Source organism: Lycium ferocissimum, chromosome 10 (assembly GCF_029784015.1).
Source record: "Lycium ferocissimum isolate CSIRO_LF1 chromosome 10, AGI_CSIRO_Lferr_CH_V1, whole genome shotgun sequence".
Taxonomy (NCBI): Eukaryota; Viridiplantae; Streptophyta; class Magnoliopsida; order Solanales; family Solanaceae; genus Lycium; species Lycium ferocissimum.
The window spans coordinates 42,978,930-42,997,596 of NC_081351.1; the positions used below are offsets into that span (position 1 = coordinate 42,978,930).

The 18,667-nt window shown below is 33.8% G+C and overlaps 4 protein-coding genes across 10 annotated transcripts; all 4 read left to right on the forward strand.

Annotated features, from left to right (window-relative positions):
- LOC132033961 (protein trichome berefringence-like 7) lies at positions 1–1,773 on the forward strand. 2 transcript variants are annotated; one of them, XR_009408902.1, is made up of 3 exons: positions 3–625; positions 1,034–1,347; positions 1,486–1,773. XR_009408902.1 is itself a non-coding variant. In XM_059424144.1 (2 exons), the coding sequence occupies exons 1-2, from the start codon at positions 495–497 to the stop codon at positions 1,329–1,331; spliced, it is 429 nt and encodes a 142-aa protein (XP_059280127.1). In that variant the 5' UTR covers positions 1–494; the 3' UTR covers positions 1,332–1,479. The 2 variants fall into 2 exon arrangements, 1 of the variants encoding a protein (XP_059280127.1); XM_059424144.1 differs by lacking the exon at positions 1,486–1,773 and having other exon boundaries at positions 1–625; positions 1,034–1,479.
- Positions 1,774–3,965: 2,192 nt separating this feature from the next.
- Positions 3,966–4,592, forward strand: LOC132035474 (protein TRACHEARY ELEMENT DIFFERENTIATION-RELATED 6-like). Its single transcript, XM_059425756.1, has one exon. It carries the CDS (start codon positions 4,058–4,060, stop codon positions 4,415–4,417), a length of 360 nt encoding a protein of 119 aa, XP_059281739.1. The 5' UTR covers positions 3,966–4,057; the 3' UTR covers positions 4,418–4,592.
- Positions 4,593–6,569: 1,977 nt separating this feature from the next.
- On the forward strand, positions 6,570–7,175 carry LOC132034926 (protein TRACHEARY ELEMENT DIFFERENTIATION-RELATED 7A-like). The gene has a single exon (XM_059425258.1). The coding sequence runs from the start codon at positions 6,570–6,572 to the stop codon at positions 7,173–7,175; it is 606 nt and encodes a 201-aa protein (XP_059281241.1).
- A 2,232-nt stretch (positions 7,176–9,407) lies between these two features.
- LOC132033962 (maltose excess protein 1-like, chloroplastic) lies at positions 9,408–17,112 on the forward strand. Of its 6 annotated transcripts, XM_059424149.1 has the most exons (12): positions 9,408–9,799; positions 10,500–10,554; positions 12,940–13,048; positions 13,164–13,384; positions 13,500–13,673; positions 13,746–14,036; positions 14,140–14,229; positions 15,157–15,258; positions 15,357–15,475; positions 16,204–16,266; positions 16,362–16,423; positions 16,618–17,112. In XM_059424149.1, coding segments are annotated over exons 3-12 (1,206 nt in total). In that variant the 5' UTR covers positions 9,408–9,799; positions 10,500–10,554; positions 12,940–13,047; the 3' UTR covers positions 16,701–17,112. The 6 variants fall into 6 exon arrangements, with proteins under 6 accessions (XP_059280132.1, XP_059280131.1, XP_059280130.1 ...); XM_059424148.1 differs by lacking the exon at positions 10,500–10,554; XM_059424147.1 differs by having other exon boundaries at positions 9,413–9,799; positions 12,940–13,384.
- Positions 17,113–18,667: the final 1,555 nt, after the last annotated feature.

Here is an 18,667-nt window from a genome sequence, read left to right on the forward strand (position 1 = left end):
ATCACTAAATTAACACTTTCAAGGTAAATGGACTTATGCGTCTGAAGTTGACTTATGGCCTATAATATGTAGCTGGAATATTGTGCTATTCTTATGTTGCTTGAGCTTTTGCAACTAAAGCTCAATTTTTTGATATTAGTTCTTAGTTCAACATGTGCCTATGACTATCATTTTCCAGATTTTGAAAATTTTTGGTTAACTATCATGCAAAAAAGTTGGTAAATATAACTAGGAAAATAAACTTAGATCTTCTACATAATACATGAGTTGCAAATAAGGAATGTCTTGATGCTTGTTCAACATCATTATGCTACAAAATTTGATAAAAAGATTCCTCGCTATAATTATTATATTTTCTATATAAGTAGCTCTGATTGTTAGAGAATCGCTTTATTCTGCACTTTTTATGGCAAAGTTACTTTACCTATTTGTCCATAGACCTCTTCTGACATGCTTCTCTAGACAGGGGCTGGTACTTCCAGACTGATGGAAAGATGAAACTCGGGATGACAATAAATGGTGCCTTCAAGAAAGCCTTAGCTACTTGGAAATCTTGGATTGAAAAGAAGGTCAACACTAATAGGACACGTGTATTCTTTCGGACTTTTGAAGCTACTCATTGGAGGTGCGCTGAAATTTCTGATATGATCGAACTCGTCTCCATCGGTTTTGCTTTTACGTCCATTAAAACTTCAAAATTTATGTCTTGGGCTTCAGTTGAATGATCATTTATTAGATAGTTGGATACAGTTTGTGTTAAATCCTTGTTCCAGTTCTGTGAAGCTCTCATGAGCTGCACTCTTAATATCCACTACAAAAAAAGACCGGAATTAGCTAGTTTCGTTGCTAAGTTGCTCGTAGCTAACAAAATTTTCTGATAATATTAGCGACGTATTTTGCTGTTTAGTACAGAACCTTCCATCGCTAATTCTTTTTTTTAAGTAGTGATCAAAATCTATTTCTTCTACATATATATATATATATATATATATCTTTTCTATATTTGAGGAATGTCTTCTTATGCTCGAATCAGTGTTGGATCCCCTGAGAAATGTGTTGTGACACGACAGCCCTGGTCAGAAACCAACGGCAAGGATGAGAGTGCGTTTTCAGACATGATTATTGATACTGTGACTAATGTATCCAAACCCGTGACATTGCTGCATGTCACTCCGATGGGGGCATACCGGAGCGATGCACATGTTGGTACTTGGAGTGATAATCCATTAGTGCCAGATTGTAGCCATTACTGCTTACCTGGTGTGCCTGATATGTGGAACGAACTGCTTTTCGCCTTTCTATTTTCGGATCAGCAGTATCAGATTCGTTAGCATCCTGAATATGCAAGTACATTTCTATCCTTTTCTCTTTTCCTTACTGATTCAATATTTCTGCGAACATCTTTTAGATAAAGTATCGGGCTTGAACCCGTCATCCTCTGTTCCATGATCGGATTTCAACATTTTTATACATGTTTTTGTGCAGGTTTTATTCAACAGCTTGTTTGACCTTTAACACAAAGTCATGGTCATTCTTCGTCTAGGACTTCGCAAGGATTGCTGTTACAAATTTACTTTTTTTTGTATAGTGGTCTACGTGAATAGTTATGATTCATATAGCCGATCTCAAATGTGCTTAAGATTGAGGAATAGCAGTATTAGTTGTTGTTTAGTGTGTGGTGGCTCCAGAGAGCTTATACTCATGCAATTTATTAGGAATACGAAAGTTGATTTAGAGGAAATTAATGCCAAAGTGATGTGTTCAAGTGAACAATTTGATCTGTCAAATGGCATCTGGCTTACCGTATCTGTAGTTTGCTTCTAAATTCTTGTGACACAATGTGCTACTGGTTGTCCTTTCTGCTTTAGTTTTCTTGCTATTCTGATGTTGCTTTTGTGTCACTTGAGCCGAGGGTCTATCGGAAACGACGTACGTGGGGTAGGAGGTCTTCGTCACTCTTCCCCTCCCCGACCTCACTTTGTGGGATTACGGCATCTTTGTTGTTGTTGTACAATATGTCCATTGTGTCACTTTCTGTAGGGGTGGGCATCGTACGGTATTTAAAACTTCGGTTCGGTAATTTTGATTTTTGGTATTTAAAAATACTATACCATTATCATACCAAATTAATTCGGTATGATTCGGTATTTTTAAGTTCGGTTTGGGTATTTTGCGGTACGGTAATTCGGTAACCATAGTTTGTTCGACTACGACTTACATATATACATATAATAAAGAATTAAGACTTCGGCTATTCGAGAAACGTCTCAATTATATTATATTAACACCTTATCCGTGTAAAAATATTTAAAAGAAAGTACAAGCAATGCCCTTCATTAATCAATTACACAAAAAGGGCATTTCAACCAAGATATATATATACTTTGGTACACAAAAAGGGCATTTCAACCAAGATATATATACTTCGGTACACAAAAAGGGCATTTCAATCAATTATATCATACTAACATCTTACACATGTGAAAATATTTAAAAGAAACTAAAAGCAATTCCAATGTCTAAACAATTAGTTTGTACTAATACTAATTATATATTTGTTAGTATTATATATATGAATTGTATATGTAACTATATGGAATACTTCGGTATGGTATTCGGCATTTCGCTATTTTCTTTATCAATACCGAATACCAAACTTTTCAAAAATGCATACCAAATACCACAATACCGAAACCGCGGTATCAAAATTTTTGATTTCGGTACGGTAATCAGTATACCTTACCGTGCCCACCCCTAGGTGTGTATGTCTCTGTAGTGCTATCATATGATCCAAATATGACAACAATCAATTATTTTGAAGTCCTTTAATGGATTTCTCAAACATAACTACCTAAAATAAATGTATCCTGGATTCATTCATTGTTTCTTAAATGTCAACGTATCCTCTTCACTTATTATTTACTTTTAACTTTGTAAATTATTTTAAGCCACAAGCAAGAAACAATGGTGAAATAAGGTCCATGCATGCCAAAAAACTGTCACACATAGTTCATTTACTTTAGTTTAACAACAACTAGTTTTATGAAATTTACTAATCCATTACTTTAGATAGAGCTATGTTACTTTGATGTGACAAAAAATATTTATGTGACTTAGTGCATAAAGTTCACTGATCATACATAAAATTAACCCATACTTAGCATATCCTATGGCAAACCAATGCTGATACTAATTGATCTATTATTGAATATCCTACTCGCTATTACATTAAAAAAATATTCTTACAGAATAGAATATTAGCTTTGCACTGTCATTCTTCAACAGAAGTGGGAGAAGAAAAGAGCACTTGTTAGTGGAAACTTATTTTGCACTCAAGTGACCGTCACTTGTAGGCCAATTGTTAGAGCAGAATAAAGAAGTATGTAAAAATGTTTTTATTTAAGTTTGATAGGAGGGAGAGTCTTATGATATTTAACCTAAATTTGAAAGGAGATTAGAATCAGAGTGCAATCGCTTTTTTCATATGTTTTCTCTTTTCTCTTTCTCAATTTAATCAATGTAGTAATTTAACTACAAGCAATGAATTTATGTTATGCAATAGGTTTGATACATATGATGTCATCTTAGGACTTACAACATGTAATGATTGTAATGGTGGTAGCTAGTAGCACACATGTTTCTTCAAGATTTTTATTTAAAATATGTCATATTTCTTTGGAGCTAAAAGAATATTAGGGCTACAACTCTATCCTATAGAATAGATCGCTCTCAAAACCTTAGCTTTCCTATCAATTTTCCATGTCTTGTGGTGTAGCACACTAGATCACTTAAGCAAAGCAATAATATATAAAAGAGTACAAAAAAGGAAAAGTGTTTTCTACTACAATCAAAACATCAAGATTAAGTGTTCCTATATATATCTTCACATGAAAGCCAAGTCTCTGCTTACTTTAAAGCATACCCTAAAAAATAAACCTTAGGAAACAAACATTTACAAATAAACAGGCAAAAACTCATATTAATCTCTTCATCACAACATCAAAAGTCGTCAAGAACTTTCACCAAAATCATATAACAATTTCCCAAGATCAAAACTATGGCTAATTACACCATAATAGTGTTCGTTTTCTCGACGTTCGGTTGCATTTTACTTGGCCTAGCTATGCTTGCTTTCTGCTGCTACTTGAAGAAAAAGAAGAAGAGCAAAATAATAGTTGAAACAAAAGAAGTGAAACACATTGATGACCATCTTAAAATCAAGGAAGCAACTGTTGAAGGACCTCATGGGAAACTTGAGAGAGTGGCACTCTCTGTAGAAGAAGATTTGCATGAAAAAGATGACATTGTGAGGACAAAGAAAGGGTCAGAAGAAGTTCATCATCATAACTCCCATGTCAATAATAATCCTTCAGAAATTACACCACCTGCTCTTGAAGCTGGCCATGGACAAACTTGAGCATCAATTCATGATTTTCATTTAAAAATAAATGCAAAGTATGAGAGTTACTATTGTATAAAGTAACTACGCTTCTTTCTTTTAATGTTTCAATTTATTACCCAAAACTGTTCATATATCATTCAATTCTTGTACAAAATACAGATGAGAAATTTATTCAGTTTCATTCAGTTTAGTTATGACTTGTCGTCCAATTGATCAAGCCTACCGCCCCGCCACTATTTGTTTCAATTACCGATGCTGATATAATCGCTCCTTTATGTACTTACTTTAAGAAAATCAAGACAAGCATATGGAGAAAATCTGTCAATTAAAAATATATATGATCAGCTTATATATAAAACAGTTATTACAGTAGTTACTGCAGCATGCAATTACTATAGCAGTAACTATTTATCTGTGTGTTAGGAGCGTGTCTTTATATTTTAGTTTAAAAACGAGTATATGTTTTTCTAAGTATTCTAGTCGGAAAAAGAATTATCATTATCTTTGTATTTGGAGATTGTCCACTCCATACAGACATAATTGGGTTAATGCACTGTTTAAGATTCTTGCACTTGACCAGTAAAAAATTTATTTTCTCATCTCTTCTTAATCACAACTCCTATCATTTTTTTGTATTAAAACAGCAAGATCCAGGATAGTATCTAGACGTTACTGTCCCAAACCACCCAAGTGAGCCCTCTAATGATCAAATTCTCTTAACGATTATAACGTCACGTTCGGAAGCCTTGGATGCAGCCATGAAGGCCAAATTCAGTGGTACTCAAACTGATGCTAATCCCGGTACGTCCACTAAAGGAAAGGGTCCAGAATATAATATGGGTCTTCGTGAAGCTGGAAGGTCGTCTTAGTTTCTTAGCATGGACTGATTATACTTTTGAGATTATATGTTCACACTTAATTTCTTTTACAAATTTAGTTATTTTTTCACACATATGTATCTATGTTCCGTATCAAAAGTATTGGGATCAGTTGAACACGTTGATGATTATATGCTACATCCTTCAATCTGATGTTGCTAATTTTAATATAGACACATTTGATTTAATTATAACTACGACGACAAAAGGAGAATAGGAATTTCAATGTGTAGACTTTGGAATTTTGAAAAAATAAACCAACGAAAGAAAAAGTACATAATTAAAATGCGAGAAGGGACATAAGACATGCCCATCCTCATGGGTAGATCCAATTCTAGAAAAATAGAAGAAAAAATAATAAGATAGACGTGAGATTTGAACCTATGGCTTAATTCTAAGAGAAAAAAAAAAAACAAGATAGACGTAAGATTTCAACCTCGGAGCTCAATTCTAAAAATAGAAGAAGGAAAACAACAACAAAAGAGGCATGAGATGTGAAACTCCAATTTCATTTGTAAAGATACCGTCAATAAATTTGCACCATAAAACTCTTTGAGCTTAGTGCACCACATATATATATTTAAGTAATTTTAACAAAATATAGCATTATTATATTATATATGATCTAGAGAAGAAGAAAAACAAGAATTCACGTAAACTCATGCCCGTCTCAAATTTGCTACTCCCCTAGGATAAAAAAAAGTGTCCACTAACCTTTATTTTTTGGTTCAGAAAGAGTGTCTATTTACCAAATCAAGAAAAAATTAACCTTACTTTTCCAGATTTACCCTTACTAAGTGACCAAATCTCAATATTATTTAATTAGGGACATTTTAGCCATATTAACTATTTCTGTCTAGAGGTAATATTTTATTAAGAGATGTACAAATGACTAAGTGGACAGTCTTTTTGATCCGAATGGAGTATCAATTTCCATGTCTTGTACTGTAGGACTCTATTAATCATCAGCTAAGCAAAAGAACAAGGGGAAAGAAGTAGGGCAAGGAAAAAGTGTTCTCTACTGCAATTAGAATATCAAGCTAAGATAAAGTCTTCCTAGTCTTTACATGAGAGCCAAGTCTCTTCTTACTTGAAAGCATAACCCAAAAGAGAGAATTTTTTAAATGAACAAAAAACACGAGATATACAAAAGGAAAAGAACCTTAGGAATTGAATATCCACTCTTATAAATAAGCAGCCAAGAACTCCTTTTCTCTACATCACAACATCAAAAGTCATCAAGAACTTGCACAAAAAAAGTTTTATAACAATTTCCCAAGATCTTAACTATGGATAACAATTTGAATAATTTTCCATTCCCATATTTCCCTCCTCTTCCTCCTCATCCCATCTCTCCACCACCCCCTCCTCCTCATACTACCTCTCCACCACCAAAACCCCACCCTCCTCCTCCCCCTCATCCTCATCCTCATCCTCATCCTCATCCTCATCCTCATCCACCACCACCACCTCCATTTGTTCCACCACCATCTCCCCCTCACAATTACATCATAATAATATTTGTTTTCACGACTTTCGGTTGCATTGTACTTGGCCTAGCTATTCTTGCTTTCTGTTGCTTCTTGAAGAAAAAGAAGAAGAGCAAAATAATAGTTGAAGAGAAAGAAGTGAAGCACATTGATGATCATCTTAAAATCAAGGAAGCAATAGTTGAAGGACCTCATGGGAAACTTGAGAAAGTGGTACTCTCTGTGGAAGAAGATTTGCATGAAGAAGATGACATTGTGAGGACAAAGAAAGAGTTAGAAGAAGCTCATCATCATAACTTATTGCATGCTAATGATAAATCTTCTGAAATTACACCTTCTGCTCTTGAAGCTGGCCATGGACGGTCTTCAACATCTTCTTCCGGTCATGGTCATACCCAAACTTGATCATCAAATCATGATTTTTATTTAAATTTAATAAATGAGAAGTATGGGAGTAATTACTACTATTATATAAAGCGACTACTCCTCTTTCTTTTAATGTTTCAATTCCTCAAGTTCTTATTAATGTAAATTGATAATTGCCTTATGTTCAGAGGCTAATGGTTGATCATTCTATCACTAGATTCACTACATGCAACATACTTTCTTTTCATGCCAATTGAATTGTCTTATTTATTTTCTTTCGAAGACGTGGAACATCTTCCAAATTATCAATTAGATGTCTGCTAGATCTAATTTTTAATCTTGGAAAAGGCAGACTAGCATACATCTAATTAGTCTTAACGTAATAATTTGCTTAGAAACGAATGATATCTTTCTATATTTAGAGAAAAAATTGACTTTAAACTTAATTTCCACTTTACTTAATGGCGTGCTTTTATAGCCACAAAATCTCATGACATGTTTAAGCCACAAATTTCAAAAATAATTTTTCTTTTTTGATAAATTATATTCAAAGCTAAAATATGCCACCTATAAATTAAAACACCGGGAGTATAAGTTAAATTTTTATTTGAGATTGGTGATAATATACGTTCCCTCTGGCCAAAATTTTTACATGATGGACATTTCGCTAGATATTCTCATTAATTAAGAATGGTAATTATATTTCACTCTAGTTTTTAACTCCGGGAAAAATCATTTTGACTCGAATATTTTCCTTAAAAAGAGAGCCCCCTCCTATTTCTTGAACTCTTGCCTTGTTTCGAGTTTCTGCCTATTCAACTGAAAAAATATTTATTTGTTTGAAGGGATGTAAACAATGGCGGAGCCAGGATTTCCGCTGAGAGGGTTCAAAATATAAAAAAGTAAACATACGAAAAAGCCTAAAGGGGTTCAACATCTATTATATATACATAAAAAATAATTTTAACCTTGTTAAAACAGTGTTTTTCCGAGGGATGTGGCTCCGCCACTGGATGTAAACTTAAAAAGGTGCTTATTCCGTTACTGACCTATGGAGTAAAAAAAAAAAAAAAAAAAAAAATTAACTTGTATAAATTGATCACTTGCGATTATCAAGAACATGTGCAATAACAATAATTTAAAGGATAGCTAGAGTATTAGGGTTTAAAATATGGAGGATTTCAAGAATTAAGCTATGAATTAGCTAATTCCTTTGAGATTTCTATTCAAATAACAAGTAAAAGATCAAATCAAGTAATGAATGTGATTTAATTTACAAGCCCTATATTAACTATAACAGGGAATTAACATTCAAGTACAAAAAGATAATTCCAGAATATGAATATGAACTTATACAAAATTTACCTAACTAGCTAGGATTAATTTAAAAGAGTTTAATCAAGAGAACTAAGATAACCCTAAAATTCACAAGAGTATACTTCAATTCACTACTATAATCTAAGGGAAAATGACTTAATAGTAACCTACAACTAAATACATAACTGGCTAAATTGGATCTTGATTTACATTGCTATTCACTGGGCAGCCCAAAAAATGCAGCTTCAATTGTCTTATAAGTTTGAACCTGACCCTCTTAAAAGCATTCCTTTGAGTGTCTAAGTGTCAACCCAAATGTGATCATAAATTGACAGTGTATAACATTTTTTACATCATCGGGTATAGTATCAATTATGACCGACCACCACTATAATACTTATCTTGTAAGGTTAAACATTCACATTTTGATGGTAGTTTGGGTGTCTAATAAGAGGAAAAATTCTCGGTTTAGGTGTCTAAATGGAAAATCGTGATAATTTTAGGGGTTGTCTATGTATTTGGCCATTTTTTTTAAGATCTAATACTATAAAAAGTAGTAATCCTTCCGTCCCAATTTATGTGATACAGTTTGACAAAGCATTGAGTTTAAAAAAGAAAGGAAGAGTTTTGAAACTTGTTATAAAACAAGTCATAGATATTTGTTCATGTGACTGTAAATCATTTCATTAAGGGTGAAAGATGAAGTTTTAAGTTAAATTATTAGTACTAAATATAGAAATGTATCATTCTTTTTGGGACAGACTAAAAATGAAAGTGTATCACATAAATTGGGACAAAGGAGTACTATCTTTTTTTTATATATACCACAAAAATTTAGCTAATGGAGTGATAACAGTGCCTTTATTTTTATTTTTATTTTTATTATTATATTTCACGGAACCGCTATAAAAAATCTAAGCAAACTTTGCTCTTTCTTCTTGGCATGTACTATAACTCCAGGTTGTCTATACGCATGATGATATATAAAACCAAGTCTTAAATTGACAAATTTGACCTTAAATATTGGGACAAAGAAAGGAACAAATCTTAGAGTATTTTGGGTAATTTGCCACACATTTGTACGTAGGCGCCTTTGTCTGGATTTAAAAGCAATAGTGGCCTCAATTTCCTCACCATCAAATCTTCCCTTTTCTCCATCTTCTTCCAATTGATCACTCATAAATAAGTTTGCTCTGTGGCTTTGTTTCTTGAAATTTTCTTATTACCTATTTGTTGTTTTCTTGTTTTTTTTTTTTTTTTCTATTCAGAAACACCAAATAACATTCATATATTTCCTTCTCACAACGTAAAATCAAAATCTTATACAAGGTTCAGCTTTCTACCAGGTAATTGTCTGGCAATTTAATGTCTAACTATATGTTTTCCTTTCAAGTGACAAATGCTCAATAATTTCGTCACATGTGATATTCAGGCTACTACTCTAATTGCGTAATATACAACACATTAATTTGTATTGGAACTCTTCGCCTTTTGAATCAAGTTGGTTTTTCTTTTTCTTTTCTTTCTTTATGATCACATTGTACAAAAGAGTAGCCCGAGCAATAGTAAAATTGTATTCGAGTGACCTATAAGTCACAGCCCGGATCGAGCACTGATACTTGTGCCAGATAGACAATTTGTGTCACTCCATTTACATTTTTCTTTTTTCTTTTTTTTTTCTTTTTTTTTTTTTTTGTAAATGGGAAATGAACACTTTGCACTTCGTCATTTCACATGGTTTTTCCACGTGGGTCGTGTCTAGTTCATAATGTTTCCAAGAAGATGGAGAATACGACTGATTTTAGTACATTTTTATACTAATTGTAATTAGTCAAGTAGTCAACTACGTTAGCTTCCATTAGTAAATTTGTGAATCCCCGTGTACCCATTTAATTCTTTCCTATACACTATACGCCACTGTCCCACTAGTATATGCCACTGCCCATCCTTCAATTTTTCGAGATGCCCGTCTATTTTGGATCAAGTTTAGAAACTTGAGCTTATGTGCTTCTCTTAATTTGTCTTCATTTATATATGTATATCTAGGAAGTTATCTTTATAACAAATCTGAGGAAGTTCCAGCCTTTTTTCATCTTAAGAGGTATGTGACTTAGGTATTCTTGTGTATGTGTCTTGATTGAAACTAATACTTTTTTTTGGTGCATAATGGTTCACTAAGTTGCTAATTAGTGATAACCAAATGATAGTTGAATGCTACACTTGCCCAATTGAAGGCTAAGATAAGAGGACTAAAAGACAATTTAGTGTCTGTGCTTTGTTTTAGAACCAATGAGATTCTTTGAATTACCAGTGCCACTCAAGAGGAAAAACACTACTGTATAAAAGTTTATCTCAGACACTATTTTTTATTTAGGTACATCATTTTGTGGTTTGAATTGTTAGATATTTAAATAATACTTTTCTATTAAACCCTTCACTGGTACTCATTCCGGCTTAAAAAAATGTCTACTTATTCTTTTTTTTGTCAAAAAAAAGTATCTACTTATCAAATCATGAAACAATTAATCCTATTCCTCTAAAATAGCCTTTATTAATTGATCAAATCTCAATAACTAATTAAAGATATAGTCAAATTATCTATTTTTACTTAGGAGTTAATATTTTCAGGGGCGTACAAATGATTAAGTGATCACTCTTCTTACAAACAGTGATGTGAAAAGAGACGGTTGAAAAGAAGACACATGGCTTTAACCCAAAATTTTCTAAACATAAAAGTTTTTTATCTAACCAAAATAATATTTGGGATACCTTTTTTTGTTTTTTGGTTTTTTTTTTTTTTTCTTTCTCTTCTACTCTATTCTTTACACCCAAAGAAATTCAATTGCCCAAAAAAAAAAAAAAAAAAAGACGTTTCTTTCTTAAATTGTTAAAAACAGTGTTCTTCCCAGTCTTTAAAGCGAGTGTAAAGGGGTAAGCTTTGAGATTTACATTGCTAATGTTAAAATATTAATGGGTATTTTCAAGAAACATGGCACGTGTTAGATTTTTGGTATGCAGTGTTATTTGGTGAATTGTTTCTATTTATTTTTTGCAAATGAATAAATAAATGACTGTGAAGATTAGCTATACTATAGACTTTTGGTAGTTTTTGATATTCAGTTCACTGAAACATATGGTGCAAAAGGTATGATTAGGCTTATGGCTTGGATGGTTTGAGACCAAATAAGCATTCAAAGATATTCAAGATTCATGAAATTTGCTCTATAGTGTGTTGCAGTAAATTTTTTGGAGATAAGGGTAAATAATTATGGATGGTTTAGTTGTAAAGTTTGGCCCTTTATGATAGAGCTATGTCCTTTATGATGGATAGTTTAAGTATTGCATAGCTTTGTATGCTTCCTTTTTGATGTTATGCAACTTATGGAAGTTTGATTATTATCAGTTCATCAATTTGAAAGGATCAGTTCATCAATTTGAAAGGTTTTAAGTTTCCTTTTTAGAGTTACTCTTCTGCAGTTAAGTCTTTCAATTGCAGAGTGTTATGGTCTAACTGGAGATCTTGTTATTTCACTTTTTTTCATGCTTAATATTATGTACTCCCTATAGAGGTAAGGTCTGCGTACACTCTATACCCTTCCCCGACCCCACTTTTGTGGGATTTCACTGGGTATATTGTTGTTGTTGCTACTTAGTATTAGGTACTCCAGCTTAAATGGTGCTACATGATCAATGAGGATTCATATACCCGACCCCAACTTGCTTGGACTTAGGGATTGAGGCGCAACATTGTCATTGTGGTATTGTGTACTCCTTCCGTCACAGAAAGAATGAAGGGGTTGAGAATACGAGGGTCAAAAAATCTGATATTCCGTCTCAATTTGAATGTTGATTTCTTAATCTTTTTAAAGTAAAATAAACGGCAGCACAGTGAACTAGGCTCCCGCGATGTGTGGGTTCTAGGGAAGGGCTGGACCACAACGGTCTATTACTATATAATTAAAAATTAGATAAAAAGTACTAAAAGATACAACTTTTTATTATTAAGAATATTCAAAAATATATGAGAAAGTTTTTTTATCAAAGAAAAAGTTGTTTGATTCCCCATATAGTAATAGTGTCATATAAAGTGGAATGGAGGGAGTAATTTCTAGTGCTTGTTCTCAGCCTTGATTTCCATTTGTAGCATTATTTTCATATATGTGAGTTGTGTGCGAGGTTATGGAAAATGAGTTTTCCTTCCCCTTACCCGGGTTGCATCACGTTCTTTGTGTGCTTCAGACTTTGTCTAATTGTTTAACTTGCTCGGATCATGGATTTTGAAGTCAATTTATAGCCAAGGTTCAGGACACTTCTCCAACAAACAGTGAGTTGGATTGATGGAAATTAAAGAAGTTTGTGTGTTCCAGTGTCTTTGATTTCACTCTTGCTTATTGTAGCTGAAAGGATTGAAGTATGTTTGCTAGTTAGTTAATTGTCCTAATTGTGTGATTTTTGGTGTAACTCATGCATTCTGCTTTTGATGCAGATTTGGTAAAGGCTGGATTTGTGGTGGAGCTTACCAGAAATTGTCTTTGCATTTTAGTGAAGAACCATTAAAAGTTGGATCAGCTGCCTCTTTGGGAGTTACCTTTGTAGTAATTACGATTGACCTTTTTCGATAAAATATCTCCCTTACAGGTGGTGATGAATACAAACTTATAGTTATTTCATTTTTTTTGATATCTTGAATGGCTGGACATTTGTTGCCAGTGGGTAAGGCAGTCCTACGTTCCCGTCAACCCTCCAACTATTATATCTTCAATCCTAATCTCCAGCATCCGAAGTCAATTCCAAATCTCCTTCCATACAAGAAAAGAGCCAAACAGAACAATACTTTGAACAAGTTGGTGCTCCTAAGCCCATTAGTTTTCCAATACCGGTTAAAACCGGTTTCTGCGCTTGACTCAGATGCTCCCCGTCCTATCGATCAGGTACTTATCCCATTTTATACGTTTCTGATAACTGTTGTTGGGCTCATTTTATAAACTAAGGTATGGCTTCAGTTGGAGATGAGGAAATATGGCCTAACAGTGATGTTAAATGTAGAGCTCAGAAGATTTAAAGAGTAGCGAGAGCTTTAAGCAATGGGATTCATTGACTGCAAAATTTGCAGGAGCTGCAAATATTCCGTTTCTCATATTACAACTGCCTCAAATTATACTCAATGCTCGTAACCTTCTAGCCGGAAATCAAGCTGCATTATATGCTGTTCCATGGCTGGTATGGCATTCTACTTCTATTATAGCGACTTATAACTGTAGTCTTATTAATGTTGAGCTGAACAAAATACAGGGGATGTTCACTGGATTGCTTGGTAATTTGTCTTTGCTATCATACTTTATAAAAAAGAGGGAGGCGGAGGTGGTCGTTGTTCAAACTTTGGGTGTCGTAACCATTTATATTGTGCTATCACAACTAGCCATGGCTGGATCGATGCCTTTACCTCATTATGCAGTTACTTCTGTTGTTATTGCTTGTGGTCTTGTTGTGAACTTCATGAAATACTATTACTTGTTAAATCCCATAATCTGGCGTTATTGGGAGGATTTCATTACTATTGCTGGGCTATCTGCACTTCCCCAAGTAATCACCCTCTCTTTTCCTTTATTTTCTACTCATCCAAACGGAAAACTTGGTGGTTAGATTCTTATATTTTTTCTGGCGGTCTGCACCATGTGTTATACAGGTCATGTGGTCAACTTTCATCCCATATGTTCCAAATACCATCTTGCCTGGTGCTGTAGCTTTTGTTCTGGCTATCCTAGCTGTCGTTATGGTAAGCTTTGACATTTTGCAGCTTGTACATGTGGTTACTTTTGCTAAGAGAAGGTTGAAATGTCCATACCTGTTATTCTGCCTTGAAGTGAACAAGCTGAAACAAAAATAATTCTGACGAGTGCTTGATAAATAGAAAGGCAATGTTGAAAATCATTCTAATAAGAGGGCTTTATTCTCTGACGAGTGCTAGAAGACACAACTCAACATCTTCAGTAAGAGAATGTTGGTGTTGTTTCTGAACTACTGTGGCCACACAAGTAGCAAAGAAGGTTTTTTCTTCATTCATGACTGGGGGGGAGAGATGACAGCTTCTCTGGGATCACTAGCTATTAGTTGATTAATTCTTTTCATATTTCATATTTCTTCGTTAATATATACTGGAATGGGCAAGCCTTAAGTGGTGGCTCTCCAACTAGGCAATTGAGCACTTGTTCCCTGGATTTGATGAGTGTTCTCGCTTTGTGTCCTTATTGAACAAGGTATTCCTTTTAAAGGTACAATAATGGACTGCACATGGAAGCTCGAAATTGTGCAGGGAGATTGTCACAACTGCCTTATGTGCCTGGGAACACGAGAAGCTTCTGTAGTGGTGTATTATAATTCCTTTATGTCATTTTGCTCTATGGTGACCATAACTGGAACTTGATCCGAAAGTCCTCTGCTTCCTTAATTTGCAAATGATATACATACTAGAATCTCAACTTTGAGTAGTTCAAATTGAATTTTCTTTATTTTGATATTTTTATATTACAAACACTAAGTCGATTAGCACTAACAATTACCTTGTGTTCATTTTCCTTGGGCTCTAGAGCAAGCTAGAGACTTTTGTATGCACTTTATGTGGGAAGATAATTTTGTTAAGCTTGAGAGAATTAGAACGTGGATCTTAAGACTATATTGAATTGCAACCTGCTGTTCTTTACAGTCTCGGACTGGGAAACTTCCAGAAAAGGGCATCAAATTTGTAGGATCATTGTCTGGATGGACTGCCACTCTTCTTTTCATGTGGATGCCAGTTTCACAAATGGTAGTTTTCTACGACGTTTTTCTTTTGGGTAAAATTTGTCAAATCATAGTTTCTCACAAGTTTGAAGTTCCTCATCTTGACTTATACCTTCTGTCTAGTGGACGAACCTTCTAAATCCAGATAATATTAAAGGTTTATCAGCACTTTCGATGTTGCTTGCGATGATCGGGAATGGACTCATGATTCCACGAGCACTCTTTACTCGGGATTTGATGTGGTATGGCATCTCATAATTGTTTTCCCTTGCATTGCGAACTTACTTTTTCTTCTCTAGCTATCTAATTGGATGAAGAATTCCTCAAATCACCTATTTAATTTTGCTGACCCTTTTACAAGCATCAATGTTCGATTTTTCTGAATCTTTCTTTGTATAAGGTTCTTCTTGTTTTCTTCCTTTCCTTTTTATGATTCTTGTGAAGTCTGGTGCGTTTTCCCTATGCAGTCAAGTGACCAGGCAGACAAATTTGTATCTTTCTTTTCCATGACATATTATGTACATCTGAATTCTTTACTTTTGATATCAAAAATATTATTTTGCATGCCCCTGACTGACCCTAGATTCTTTTTGAATATTGTAGTAACATGTCTTCTTAGAAATTTTTCCACTGCCACATCCCCCCCCCCCCCTCCCTCCAATAAAAGAAAAAGTCTGGCTTCTTCACTGCACAGCAGCATTTTTTCCTGTTTATAGTCATGCTTGATTTAGCCGGATTGTTACAGATTAGTCATCTAAGCCTTAGTGCACATTTGGAGCAATTCAAGTTTTCTTTTGCAAATTTCTTCATTAAATTTTACCTACTTTTAAAAATAAAATTAAAAACATGATGTGTATTTGCTGATTCCTATGAATATACCACCTGATCAGCTGTCTTAGTCCAGTTATGCAGAGTATTTTTTTATGGTGTTTAATTTTTCGTCCTTCTTTCTCTTCTTGATTAATAACAGGTTCACTGGTTCAACTTGGGCATGCATTTTTTATGGATGGGGAAACCTTGTCTGCTTATATTGGTGAGTTGCGCAAAAATGCAGGCTTATAGTTTCCAAATTTTATTCAAGAAACAACCATTGTTCTACTTACTAAATCCCTTTTGTTCTGCATTCAGCTGCAAAGTTATCAGCAGGGAATTTTTCTTAGCTTCGACAGTTGGCTTTGGGGCATGGCTAGGTAAATCCTCACTTCTTTTCTTTTCTTTTAACTTGAATTTTCCGGCTCTTACATCTAAATACTTTTGGCAACTCCATGCCTTGTTCGTCGATGGCTTTTTTCCCTCTTCTCTCGTGTTAAACTTTTGCAATTTGGCTGATGGCAACATGACTCCTCTTCTCTTTTTCTTTTCTTTTTTGGTGGGCTGAAAACAGCGTTCGGTTTCTGGAGAGACACACAAGTATATGGTTATAATTCTCCATTGCAATCGTTGAAGGAATTGATTTTTGGTTCATAACTGATCCTTGTGCTACATTGTTGGCTGAAGTTTGAAATGCAAGAATGTTCAAGTTTGGCATTTCTGCTAAATCAAGTGCTCTTGTTTAGAAGATTTGGTGAAAGTGCTTTTGGCAAATGTTTTAGGGTGCATCAGGCAAGGTCTAGTTGTAATGTCAAATTATTCAGCATATGGTAGTGAGGAAGGTTCCTGTGGTTCTTTTTACATGTAATGTCAATTAATAATAAAGCTACAAATGCAATGTAGAGCAAGTATATTTGTTATACTTCACTTTGAGACCAATTATTTTATAGGCATAATCAGATTATATGTTTGTGTATATCGGATAGGATTATAGTTAAAACATGATGTGGAACAACAAAAATAAAGGCAACATTTTGAAAAATTATACATGGAGTTTTCCGATAAGGGATTTTTGAGGCTTTATTTGCTATTGTCAATGCACTTTAGTAACAAGGAAATGAATGTGAACCCCATATAAGATCCGAGGAATTTCTTTCCTTTTGATTACCAAAAAAAAGATCCGAGTAATTGAATGATCATTATTCATGAAGATACTTCAATTGTTACCGAAAAAATAACGAAACTTTGCTACTTTCTTGAGGATTATGTACTGTTAATTTGGTTATTAAAACTCTAAATATTATTAGTGACTTCATTTGAATTCTTACAAACCTGAAACACAATGACCGAACTTCTTGTCGTCACTAAAGGTGTTTTAATGATCTGTTTGAGGAACTTTTAGCGATCAGTGGTGAACTGGCGATCAAATTTTTATAGTCTCGATTAAGACATCTAGTGATTGAATTTTCCTTTGCTAAATTATTTTTCTTGTAATGTAATGATTCGATCAACTGGCCAAACAATATCATGTGGATGAATTATTACCTTTGTGAGATGTTCTCAAAAAGTTGGTGATAAATCCAAAAGCCATGTTGTAAGGCAAATGTCCCAAGTCCGATATTATACTTTTGTATAAGCGTGACAATTGCGTCTAGTTGATTTTTCTGATACATCGATAATTCGATAGCCATTAGAAAATCTTGAAGGGCTTAAAGGTGTGGAGAAATATGCACAAGACTTTGCATGAAAATTACTACAATAATTATGCTTCGGTCTCAAACAAGTTGAGATAGATTCTATGCGGATTACCACATGAAAGGTTACAAGAGAGAGGCAATAATCGTTTCAAAAAGTTAGAGATAAGTGATGTGAAGTTTTGGATTTTCAACAGGGAAGTGTGTATAATAACAAGTGCTAAAATGTGTAAAAGCCACAAAAAGGCTGAAGTTATGCCTATAAACGGAAGTTGAAAATTTTAAATGCATTAGGGTCCTTTGGTTTGACATATTACTTAAACTAATGCCAATAGTAAATTTTACTTTGATAGGCTGTTGTTTGATTAACATTATCTGTTTTTCTAGTAATAATACCTATATTAATTCTTAATCCTGCAAGGCTACAATATCCTCCTATTGTTGTTGTTGTAATATCCTCCTGTATTATTTAATACTAGTTCTTGATACTTCAAGTGGTTTAGTACAAGATTTTGCATAACCACATAAAATTGTTGAAACATGTTATTGAGTAACAAAGACAAAATTAATAAAGTAAAAATTTCATGAAAGTATATACTTTGTTAGCAACTTGAAAGTTAAGGTCAAAATAAGCCAATCTGAAATCTGACAAATAAAACAAAAAAAAATTGATGCTCTTGCTTGTGACACCACTGTCCTCATTACAACACTAATGGTCATATACAAGACCAAAGAATAAAAAATAAAAATGAATTGAAAGTGAAATTTTTGTCGAAACTAATAGACATTCTAGACTATTGACCATAAATAAATATATGTACAAGCACCAAAATGAAATATAATCTGACATCTAAACTGAATCATTATACATGGCAAGAGAGTCACTCCAACGTTTAATAGGTAAATTTGTAAATCACCTCTCATTTGGTA